A 12,976-nucleotide genomic window follows, 5' to 3' on the forward strand; every position below is an offset into this window, starting at 1 on the left:
CATCTAGTTATCTTTCTCATACTCCCGTCATTCTAATTACAAGGTGATATGCAGAGAACTGGTGTGCCCATGTGAGCTGGGGAGAGACTGGATTAACCACCTAGAACAAAGTCAGGTACAAGAATCACAGTACTAATTCTGGGAAATTAAAAGAGCTACCTGCTGAATTCACCAGACTATGATTAAAGCTGCACTGACCCTGAAAAGGAGAGACCTCCAAAGCTAAACAAATTCTTAATTTAACAGCTTGTGACAAGGACAGCAACAACACAAAAAAATCACTTAAAACCAATATGGGGTCATTCACTAAATACATTAGTACTGGGATAAGCAGTTCAGTTGATCCAAGACCCTAACTTTTCTGTTCTCTTAACTCTTTGGGGATACAGGCTTATATCAGTTTTCAGATGGCTGAACTGACTCTTCGATAGTACTGCCAATCTCCCATGGCAGTGAAAAGCACCCCTGCTGTGCTTGCTTGTTAGTCAAAATTGTAAATACTAACTGTAGTTCTTCATTCTGCCAAGTAAGAGGAGAACACATCTCAAGATAGGTCTATGAAGACACTATTAAAAAACCTTGACACATATGGCAAATGTTGCAGTGGAAATTTTTTTTGTATTTGGAAACAATGAATAAGTTATTTAGGAGTGGAAAACAAACTATTCTAAATGAATTAACGTGCTCTTTTGAAAGGACAGTACATTTCATGTGTTCTCAGCTTTGCGCCGCTTCTCTCAAGTAGATCTGACCCAGGAGGATGCACTACGCCCACATGAGAAGGAAAACTGCATCCATTTATACTTCATGCTTTTATCAATATTTGCCTGTACACACAGCACAGAAGTATTTACAAAGACACTTGAATCAATTTTAAAATAAAAAATTAAAACAAACTATACATGACTTTTGTATTTAAGTGCCTCAAGCCTACTGCAATTAAGACGATCTCAATAAGACATTCTAAATAATTTAAAAAGCTAAAGCATAAATAATTATCCATCATTCTATTTACAAGCTCTTAACAAAAGCAATGTCTATTATGATTGTTCATACCTGAACAGTCAAGTTACAAAAAAAGTAAAAGTTGTCTTTCAAAGGTAAAAGACACTTCCCAGAAACAAAGATGGCACAGATAACTTTCATTTACAAATGAAATACTCTACCAAACATGCTTCCTTTTAACTTAATTGGTCAACAGCAGGAAAAAAACGTCTGAAGCCATCTGTTGAGATACCATTAACTCAATTCTTCAAGCCTTAAAATTCGTTTAATTAAAGTGTATTCAGAATGCAAAAGAGCTGAGCAAAAAGCCACTTTATCTTAGGGTCCATACTTCCAAAGCTCTATAACGTGATGACTGGAAATACAGCACAACTCTTCTGTGCCAGCAACTGCTATAGTCACTACAGAATCACCCTCTTCCTTCACAAATGGAAACAGCAGCCCCAGAGAGCCATTTCACAAAGGGGGAAGAAAGAGGCAGAGGGCCTGTGTTTTCAGTGCAATTCCACTCTTGTTCCAAACTTGTTTAAAAATTGCCTCCCTACATTCAAGATCTTAGAGAGATCTGGTTTTGTTACAGATATTCTCAGAATCTTCCTTGGAATTTAGTTTTATATAGAAGTATTCATGAACACTGTGGAGCTTGCAGAGCAACACTATCAAATTACATTGCCTTCATTCCTACTTTTCAGTTGTTGACCCCACATGCAATTTAAAGATCTTTCTTTCCACCTTTCTATCAATACCAATAATTGTCAAGTATTTCCTTCTAGCATTTTCTTCATGTCTCATGTCCTCTGCCAATACAATGCATTGAGAAAAGTCTGACAAATGAAGAACCAGGTACAAGCGCAGTAGAATAGATTTGTGTCTGTGTTACTTCCATGAATTAACCAAGAGCAGTGTTTTGTGTGAAGTATTTTTTCTGTATCTCACATACTCCAGTCTCAGACAAACCAATTATTCTAAAATTCAGATGTATAATCCCAACAGGGTGGCACAGTAATCTCACCTTCTAAAACCAAAGCTATAAAAAGCTATTTCTAATTTCAGTTAGCATCTAATCACCAAGTGTCGGTTGCTTAGTTCAATTTCTAAATTGACTTGAGACTTCCAAGTTGTCCTGTTCAAATCAATCACTTTCTATTTATAGATCTGGTTTAAAGGGGGCTACAGCAGCACATATAAAGAAAAAAATGTTTAGTATATGCTAGATGCAGTATGTTCTATTTTGGAACGTACAGCTGAAGAATACCACTGAAGCAAGTTAGACATACAGACAACTGTAGTTATTTCAGAATAGCTACAAAACAAAAGGTAGACAGACCACCACTATTACTTTTACAATTCTGCTGATTTGGTGAGCTGTGGATGTCTCAGGAAGTATTGGAAATATGCTATGGCCCAAATCAAAATACAAACCTAGAAGAATTGCTGATCAGCTCTGATGCAACAAAATTGCATTCTATACTTTCACTAACATTGCAAGAGCCCTCTGGTGATGAACCTTCTTTGCAGATACCTCTTGCTAGCAAGGTAGGGAAGAAAAATAAGCAAGGCAGAGAAAGTCAAAGTGTGATTCAAAGCAATTCAACACCTTTTGTATCTTCACTTGAGCACCCTTTTTACATTCAAGCTTTTTTAACCTAACCAGTAAATACATATTAAACAGAATTCAATCAGGTTTCACAAATGAATTTCTAAATGTCTAGTTTAATCTACATTACAATTATTTATTACCAGTGTGTAATTGCTGGTAACTAATCAAATCCCCTCAGCTACTAAGCTGGTATTAGTCAAGAGGTTGCACAGAAAATTAAGCAGCTTTTGTGCAGCTCTAAAAGACAGCTGTGATCAAGAAAACAACTTGCTTATTTTCTTTGCTAATGGCCTCCCCCTTCCAGAAGCAATTTGCGTTGTCAATGAAGTTTGTCAAAACTGTGACAATCTGCAACAGAAACTCACAAATACTTCATGCATCTTTAATTTTCATACTGAAATCTGGAACAGATATTGCTGTTTATGTTGAGAATCACGTAAGTGTGAACTTGCAAACTGTTACGAGTGCTGAAAAGCCTTTTAAGAACAGTATATTCATCACATTTGGAAAGCAATTCTCCACTGCAGGTCTATTACGTTTTTAATCTCATGATTTTTAATCGAAAGGTTCTTACATTGTCATTCATTATGAATGCCCAGAAAAGTTTCATATTTGATCTGCTATTTTGTGATCACCCTGAACAAAGAATATGAGAAGTTGACAACCCAGTAAATTATGTAATTTGAGGCTGATCTAAGGCCCTATGATAGAGCAATGAAAAATTGAAGCACAGCAAAATTGGTAAATGGCGTGTCAATTCACTCCATCTTTCCGCTCTAACTGCTATATGAGTGGTCTACTAGTGCCTAGTATTAGCATGGGGCTTTTTGGCACATCTGCATCCCTACTTCATGCAGAAAGTATTTCGTGATTGGAAAGCATTTACGTAACACAATTTGTTTATTAATCAAGGCTTGAGTCAAAACAGACCAACACCTTCTGTTAATATTTGTGTTCTCCACCATATTTCTCTTCAAAGGTAAAGAGGAGAGAAACAGTCCTCCCACTAATGTGGCCTTTAATCTCAAACACAGCAATAGAGAAACATATATTAATGACTAGTTAAAATAATTATTTTACATTAAGACCTCAAAAAGATTGTCTCTTGCCTCTATCATACTGTGCCACAGAGATTTTGGCCAAATAAGATTAAACTAGAAGAGTAATAGAACAAGAGACTTAGAGGAGGAGCAATCAGGTACTACAGTTTCAAAAGTTGAGAATAAGCATTCCATCCTTCACGACACAACAGGACATGCAAGAAAGCACAAGTGGATACCGTCTTCAGAAAATCATTCACAGAATCTGCATTCCAAGTCCTGATCACTAGGTGTTGTTACAAACAGTAGGTGAAGCCTTAATGCCCCATGTTCAGGCACAAGTCAGCTTCAGTAAGGACAACTTGCACACTTGGAAGTTCTCAATTTCAGCTGAGAGGTGCATCTCATCCTGAAGTGACAGGTAATACTTTTATCACAGTCTTAATCATAAATGTGGTGCATTGTTTAGTATGGATCTGGAAATGTTTATCACATGAGCAGGAAGGGGCTAAATAAATGAAACGAAATCTACTATGGTAGATATTTCTGCTGTATCTACATTTGCCTTTCATTAAAAAAAATGTAGTCCTGAAGTCTCAGCAGTACCTACCCCTCCCTATCCCCCCCACTTTTCCTTTTTCCTCCCCAAAAGGTCTCTGAATATAAACACGCACTAAAGGACAAATATCACAACTGGCAGTAAAAGAAAAAAATGAAATCTCAAAGCAATCTCGTGTTATTTTTAAGATTAACTTCTTCTAAGTAAAACAAAGGATGAGGAAAACTAGCAACATCTTAGTTTGTTTTTCAATTTGAAAAAGCAGAAAAATAAAAGCATTCTTTAAAATTATCAAAAATCAACATATACATGGAGAGAAAATTCAGATGGCTTTGAAAGCAAACATGGTAATAAGACACCTAAAGCATGGACCACCATGATCATCTAGAAGATTAACGAAATAAAAAAACTATTCTTCCAACAAAAAAAACCTGACTGCTGATCAGGAATTAAAACACATTCCTATCAACTTCTAATTGCAATCGAATCTCTTTTGTCTTAAAACACAACCTGCTACCATCTTTCCTGACCTATGCTTTACCAACACATTCGCTACAGAAGCTGTTTAGCCAGGACTTCTTCAGCAAAGCCCAAAAGACCCTCTGCAGTAAAAAGCCAAGGCCATTAGCAAGCTTTCAGTAGTACAAGACTTCTCACTAAGCACAGCTGCAGTACATGCACGTGTAAACAATCCACAGAGAAAGGACAAAATCATACCAGAGAACCACCAATGCATGACCCACAAAACAGAAGTCAGTACGCTTGTGCTATATTCAGTTGACAGAGAACTTCCTTCTTACCACTCACCAAGTATAGATTTTTACCTGATCGGATATGTTTCATCTCCCAGACAACTCAAGTTCATGTGAATACTCCAGCAGATACACTGGGTCAAAATTTATGACCCAGTATTCTGTCTGAATGTGGCCAAGAAATAGAATAAGAAACATGGCAGGTACACTTCTTGGTGCACTCTCTCACCTTTACTGGGAGAGAGGGGGAAACAGAATTTAAATGAACAGAAGACTTGTATGACAACTTAAATTAATTTGACAGGCATTCATTCCATAAGCATGGGAACCTCCACACATAGCCATTAGGATCTACCACACACCAGCAAGCATTCAAAAATTAACAGGTTAACACTGTCCAGAAGTTCTCAGTACCAAAACAGCATAGGCCAGGAACACTTAAAAGTTCTGTTTAAAAGGCAAATTCACACAGAGTGCCCATCAATCAATAAAGGCTCTTCTCCGACATACAGGAGTTTAATTACAACTACAGACATCACACCTTAGTTGAATAAACAGAACCTAGTTGCAGCTGATTTCTTCCCTAAAATATGAAGATCTCTAACAGTGAAAACAAGACAGAAAAAAGCAAAGCTGAAAACACATTCAGAGTAAAGCAGCACAGTACCACGAACCCTCTATCAGGGATTCACCTGAAACAGTTAAGAAAGGTTTATGTACACATAGGTCCCTTCCCCAAAACACGCCCCTGCTCCTCCCTCCCATTTTCTGCACATACAGTAGCAAAACCATACCTGGATCTTTTCGCCCTGGTTTTTCAAAGCGTCTGTCTCCCCTAGAAAGGCAGAATAAAAGTTTCAAATGAGGTTTGAGAACTACTCCATTCATTTTAGGTATGAGGTGTTTTTTCTGTTGTTGTCTTTTCTGTGTTTTTTTTTTTTTTTTGGCTTGGTAGCGGGGCTTTTTTGTTGTTGTTTTTTTTTGTCAGATCTTGGTGGACAGTATCTTTAAAGATCCAAATGGCAACTGAAATTTTCAGGAACACCAATACACATGCATTCATTGGAAAATAAATATGTTTTGAAATGTAGCCCTAAGTATCATCAACAGAACACAGTGTCAAGATGAAAAAAATGAAGTGAATCCTTCAGAAATCCATATATTCACCCCACAGGTTGCTGACTTCTATTTTAGCTCCCATAATGTATATTCTCTAAGCAATTTTTTCTTCCCAGAAAACTGATAGACAACTGATAGAGAAATACTATGCAAAACTGCTCTTTAATTGCTCCTAAGTTTCTGGAAACATTACTGTATCGGCTCCACCTTAGAAATTCTGATGCTCCACTCACAGGTATGCCTGAGCACCTTTCCTAAAATGTTTTTATTAAGTCAAAAGGCACAAATGGAAGCTAAAAAGATGTATATACAGAACTTTATGGTCTAGAGTTTTCTGTTACCTTTCCTCCCAACTCTGTGATCTGTGCATTTCCCTGCCCCCTCCTCGCCCAAATCCACCCTCCACTTCATCAAAACTTCTTTGGTAGAAACCGCTTTCTCCTCGGCCTCTGCCTGAAAAGACAAAAAACATAACTGTTTGAACAAATAGTAATAGAAGTTGAGAAAGTCTGGTAGGATGCCCTTTCCTGGTATCCCTGTGAACTAATCTTGCAGTCGTAAGCCCCCAGTAAAATCATCTGAGGTAAAAGGGAAAAAAATGAATAGACTCAAGAACGAGTCTTATACAAAAACTCTTATCAAGAAGCACAAGACCAGACTGAACAGGCAAACAATTCTGTAATAAATGCTATGCAGAAAAAGACAGAGCATGTACTTACCCAACAGAAACAAGCATGCATTGTTCACACAACATCCACACACGTGTACTTTACAAACACAAAAATCAGACAGTTTTAACAGCAGCATCCAGTATAAGGGTGCTACGTTGCAGATGTACTCATGACTACTACTATCAAGGCTAACAAGGGAGAAGGAAGCTTTGCCATTCTTCATTTCCAGTGATTCCCTGCAGAAATCTTCCCCAGGAGCAGCGGGAAGAAAAGAAGAATCACAGGATGGGTATAGCAAGACAACACGAAGAACCCCAATAGCTACAGAATAAATATTTGCGTCCTCACTTTTTGAAGAAGTGATTCTCTGTAGGTGGCTATCAATTATCAAGCCTCAAGACAAAAAGTTACAGATGTATCCTCAAGTGTAAAGCATCTTGAAGCACATCTTCAGTGTTTGGTTAAAAAAAAGAAAAACGACACCCACATATCCCCAGAGCTTCAAGGTAACTTCCAGCATGGGTTAGATTACTGGCTGTGGTGAAGTTTTCAAATCTACAAAAGATTACAGGCACTGCTCTATAGACTGCTACAGCAGAAGAAATGAGAGATTTTTTCTGTTTGTTTTTCAAGTCCGCTGACTTACCATTTCAAGGATCCAATGGAAAGAAAAAAAAGTGAAACAAATCAATCAGCTAGTTGTCAGAATCATTTCTTGCCTACATATACATGCAGCCCCTATACGGCCTAGTCCAAAAGCCTAAAAAGCACCTGATAAATAGAATTCTGTAAAATTCTTCTGTAAAATAGAAGTCTGTAAAACTATCACAAACCTCAATCCTCTCACACTTCCAAGCTTAAAGAAAACAAACACCTCTAAGGATGATTGAGAAACCAGGCCCAGTATCTGGAGGAGTAAGACAAGACAGGATGACCAAATGAAGCAGGAAATAAGTATCTTGAGAACAGACTGCAACCTCTGTAGTCTTGTAAAGAAAGTAATGGTAACAAGCTGCTTAATCTGAAATCTAAAGACTCCAGGATACAAGGAATTTAATCCTCCTTTTTTTTTTTTTTTCTTCAAAATGAGGCTCTAAAAATATTTTAAAATAGAAATCATTAAGGCAGCTGCAACAATGTCACTACTACTCTATACAAAACCTCTTGCAAAAAGTTTCCTCCCAGATAGCAAGAGAAAAAAAAATAGATGCTCAGATATGGGGAAGCCAAATAAAATTAGTCTCAAATTCTTCCTTCTGCTTCAGAAAGGGGGTTTTAAACATCCTCTTTGAACAAAACTATTAGGTTTCCTAACACCAGCAACGCAGTCCAGTGGTGGAGCTCTTCATCACAGAGATGCGAATTTCTTTACCACAGGGTTTTAGGGATGCTTCAAGTTGACAAACCCAGATAAAGACTGGACAGAACTTATGAAAGAAATATCCTAATGTTAACTAAACACAGAGACCACATCTGGCTCAGGAAATGCACTGAGTTGCATATGTCTGGAAGGTGAGCATTTCTGTAATATTTCATTTTTGTATTTTTATGCAACTATAATCTCTTGTCAAGTCACCTGCTTTTGGATGTTACAAGAGACAATTATGGAGTAAAATGAAGCCCTCCCTGACTGAGCATTGCTGTTCTGTGTAAACTCAGGTGGATGCAGAGGAGCCAACTGAGCACTCAAGACAAGAGAATAAATTAGCATCAGACCAGTGGCTGTACTAGAAACAAATACCTTCACTATGGGTAGTTTGATACTACAAGGTTGACAATAAAGATGAGTGCAAAGTCAAGAAGCAGCAAAGATGTGATATAGCACGAAGAGAAGCACAGTGTTTATTCAGTTAAGGCATGATGGGTCCCCTAAGATCCTGTGACTCTCCACAGATAAAAAGCCAAAGGAGTTTTAATCACCTCTTGCAACGGCACCTTTGTCTAGTTTCCTCACTACAGGAAAGGTCTCTTCCTCCCTCTCACATAAAATAATGAAGTGAAAATAGCTCACAAGAGAAAGACCCAGGCAGTCCGAGCCAAAACAGAATTAAGACAGACTCAGCTCATCTCTCTGAGGTAGTGGAAGTCGAAAGTTGCATGCGCTTTCCCTACAAAAGCAGATGTCCTTTTCTGTTCTCACAGTGAAGGACAGCAACATCTGTAGTGCTCCCCTTACGTCTGAATGCACGCCGATTACTAATACCAGACACACAACTAGCAGGCAGAAGGCTAGCAAACCAAGGCAAATGCCTTGTATAAGGGAAAGAAAAGCATCAGAGTTGTTTTAACAGCAGGACAACAGATACCAGCTTTGCAGGTACATGAAACAACAGCCTGCTTACCCCTCTCCACCCACCCCTCTATGATAAGGTTCAACAGTATTTCAGCTGTGCTCAACCAACCACCAAAACGGTTGGAATTAAAAGAAAACTTTGAAAAAAAATCCAAACAAAACCAAATGATCTCAGCAATTCACTTTAAGTCTATGGAGCAGTGGTACTGACATCACACAGTACTGGCAGTACCTACTGAAGACACCTGTCCTGGCTGTGTTGCCACCCACTGCCGCTGCTCTCTTGCGGGGACACTGCCCAGGTGTGCAGCCAGGCACACGTGTACCTACAGCAGAAGCCAACTAGACCGCTGCATGAGAGCCACGCTGCACTGAAACAGATTGTGCCAGGCTACAGGAGGTAGGTAGCTGAAGAGAACTGTGTTGATAAAGTCAGTTGCTCAGCAAGTAGATTAAGTAGATGACCGACCAGAAAGCGCACACTAGGACATGTAATACTGATATCAGAACAAAAAATATGAAGCCAGCAGTGAGGATGAAACCACACATAAGCACACTGTTTGCCACTCTGTGCCTTTTTTGTTTGTGGCTAATAAATCTAGAACCACGTGCTTATTTTAAATACCATGCCACTTCCAAAAAGATGTCTGGAATACGGGGAGCAGACTTTTTGAATGTAGATGTTGAACAGAAAGTATTGAATAAACTCAATAAACGTCAATAAATCCTTCCAATAAGAGAGCTGAATAAAGCAGTCGTATCATTTCGACTTCAGTAATTCCTTTAAAACCTCAGAATGAGGACCTCAATCCACTGGATATTGTGATCATAATAGGCAGAAATAGATAACGCAAAAAACAGACAGGTCTGAATTCAAGGAAAACATACAAGACAAAAGCAAAAGGGCAAGAAGCAGTACAGTCATTCTGTCATTACAAAAAAGCAATGCAACAAGCAAGTTCTTAAAATCATTGGACAACTGGAATTCAGCATCTACTACCAGAGTTATATTATTCAGGAAGAGCAGGATAGTTGTTGATCAATTGTAGCTGTTTAGGTATAAGTGAGAAGTTTCCCCTGTGGCACCATTTGCATGCTTTTGAAAAAAAAAAAACAGTAAGGACAAATTATAAAGGGGAAAGGAGATGAGAGGGGACAGAACTCTAACGGAAGCAAAGCACCCTTCGTGATGGTCTTAACCAAAAAGAACAGCTGCAAAACAAGGTGGCTGTAAGCTTGCAGCCCATTCCTGGGACTACTTAAATCCCTCCTTATCTGAGGCTCTTATTCATGAATACTGACATTCCAGTCCCACCAGCACAAAGCATGGGCTTAACCGCACACCACGGGGGAGCTCCCAGGCAAACAAGTCAATTAGGAACAAGGTCACATGCAAGTGCTTGGCTTTCTTTGGAGAATACAGCTTCAGAACCGAATCAAGACCTTGGGACTTATGTCTCAACATCAGACACACTGTATTACCAATGGAAGTTCAAGACTACAGATGGTTTCAACAGTAACACCAAGCTGTAATTCAGTGTACGGTCAAAAACATTAAACAAAAATCAAACTGCCTGCCACATGGTAGTCATCTTCACATCAGCTAGATGCAACCACTGTCACGAAGACAGGGGATGACTACAGAGAAGGTATTTACTGAGTGGTATGTTGTAGCATTAAACAACAGTAAGTGAAGTCACACTTAAGAGTTCTAACAAGAACTTCTGATAGAAGTTTTTTTTTTTCCCCCTCTCACCCATCTTTGTCACAGACTCCCTCTCCCAAACACTGTAACAAGTCTGTGATTTGTGCCTCAGTGAGCAAACTTAACAATTCTAGTTGTACATGCTAGTTCCTCCCTCAAGTTACAGTTGTGCAAGTCACTTCAAGACAGTAACCTTGTTTTGGTAAAGCTGAAGCGGAAATTCCGTCAGCAACAGCTTTGTTGCATACGATGATGCTCTGGTACATTAAAAGTACCAGATAACCTTTAGAATCCAGACAATTTGGTATGGCAATAAAAAAAAATGTTTTCCAACTCTTAAGTGAGGCAATTCATTCAGTGAACAAGCTCTGAAAAAAAATCCAAGTCCTTTTCATTGTAGCTTGACAAAACAACTGCATTTAAAGCTTGCTATTTGCAAGCCACCTGTTACTTTTACAGGTTACCTAACATTAGGCCTTGGCTGAGTATTTCACAAGTAACTGTTACGAAGTCCTCAAATAGAATAACATTATGTGTGAAATTATTAAGAATGTAAAATTCTATCCCAGCAGAAACCCTGATATGTTCACTGAGATGGAGAAACTTGGGAAGACTCATCATGCCTAAATCCCAAGGCTAACTGTCTATGGGAAGAGTGAACAAAGAGTTGCAATGAGGATCAAGGGAAGAGGGAAAGCTCCCTAATTTATTTCAAACTGTATCAAGAATGGAAAAAGAGTGAGGTAAGGTGGAGAAACATGTCCTCTACAGCTCAGCAGAAGGTAAGAATGACAGAGTAGCCTAACTAGCACAGCATGTAAATCGTAAAATGAAGAAAAAGATGAAGTGAGGATGAGAGCAGAAGTGAGAAAACTTCTGCATCTGAGTTCCTGAGACAACACTTAACATCTTTTAAATAAGTATGAGAGCATCCATATATATGCAGTAGAAGCTTTCAAACAGCTTTAACAATATTGCATAAATTTTAAGTTTTGTCCAAAAAAGTGTAATGAATCAAACCATCGCCAAACAAAATTCCCTCCACGCAAATACATTTAAGTAATGGAATTGCTGGATTAGGAGCCATATTCTGCCACGTTTAACCCTGTGACCTCATTGAAACTAGTAAGAGCAACTAAAAAATCCACTGCTCACTGTGTAAGGATAACATTCATGGTTAATGGTAAAGAAATGAAAGAAAAAAAAGAAATTGGACAAAAGAAAAAAAGGGAGTTAGGCAACATAACGTTCTAAGAAACTTGAAACTAGAGAGCACACTAGTGGTCAGATGATCTCAAATCACCAAATTTTAAACAGTGTTCACTTCATTTGCAGAATTAAGCCTTAAAGCATTTAGAGAAAAATAGCTAAATACATATTCCTAAGGAGAGCTAACCATGGACAGTAACAGTGCAATTTGCACATTTAAGGCACACAGCAAAAAAAAGCAAGCTTTCAAATACAGCACAGAAATATAACAAAGCACAGATAAGAGTTTACTCCCACATCTACATATGCACACATATCCCCCCTCTTTTTTTTTTTAAAAAAAATGCCCATAGCATTTGGACAAAGCTGGTGATAAATAAAGAACGCAAAGTAATAGGGCATCCAGAGACAGCTTCATAGAAGCTTAGATATACATGCCTTGGCTGAGAAACAGCCATGAGAAGGGACACAACAATCTACAAGATGTAAACCAAGAAGGAAGCATGATTAAGCTGTGAGAACAGAAATGAGAGAACAAATCAATGCAAAATTTCGGTCAAGCATTTACATTACATAAGAAAGATGTCTGAAGACATTACTGAGAATATCACCAGTTAGGGACCTTTAAAATTAAGTTAGAAAGGACCACAGAAGAAATCTTAATTAAGCACCTGTAAGGACAGAGGTTACATGACTGATCACAAGCTAGTAGCTTCTAGTATTCTAGATGTAACTCGTCACATTCACACACAAAAAAAACAGAATAGCATTCACAGCAGTACACACATTGAAAGGGAACTGCCAAGATAAATTCTAGGTTTAACATTTTGTTTTGAATCTAGCGATACTGATTTACTGCTTGAAGACATTTTCTCAATTCACTTGCAAACATTTGAAGGCATCCAGGCTTAGACATTGACTATAGCCATGCACTAAGACAAATTTCTTCCGAACAAATTAAATTAGGTCCTTCCGTTACCTTCTCATTTATTCTTGGCATATTAATAGACAAAAGTGACCATT

The 12,976-nt window shown here is 38.2% G+C and overlaps 1 protein-coding gene across 6 annotated transcripts in view; it reads right to left on the reverse strand.

Moving 5' to 3' along the window:
• The window catches only part of GIGYF2 (GRB10 interacting GYF protein 2), a 78,831-nt gene that overhangs the window by 42,001 nt on the left and 23,854 nt on the right, over positions 1-12,976 (reverse strand). For 4 of the 6 annotated variants that reach the window (XM_035544757.2, XM_035544755.2, XM_035544759.2 and 1 more), the window contains exons 6-7: positions 6,417-6,528; positions 5,751-5,791 (exon numbers count right to left, since the gene is read on the reverse strand). The exons of the other annotated variants lie outside the window; for them this stretch is intronic. In XM_035544757.2, coding sequence (XP_035400650.1) covers positions 5,751-5,791; positions 6,417-6,528 — 153 coding nt within the window. The remainder of the gene's footprint in view (positions 1-5,750; positions 5,792-6,416; positions 6,529-12,976) is intronic. 6 annotated transcript variants of the gene reach the window in all.

The sequence above is a fragment of the Cygnus atratus genome, chromosome 9 (genome assembly GCF_013377495.2).
Source record: "Cygnus atratus isolate AKBS03 ecotype Queensland, Australia chromosome 9, CAtr_DNAZoo_HiC_assembly, whole genome shotgun sequence".
Lineage (NCBI taxonomy): Eukaryota > Metazoa > Chordata > Aves > Anseriformes > Anatidae > Cygnus > Cygnus atratus.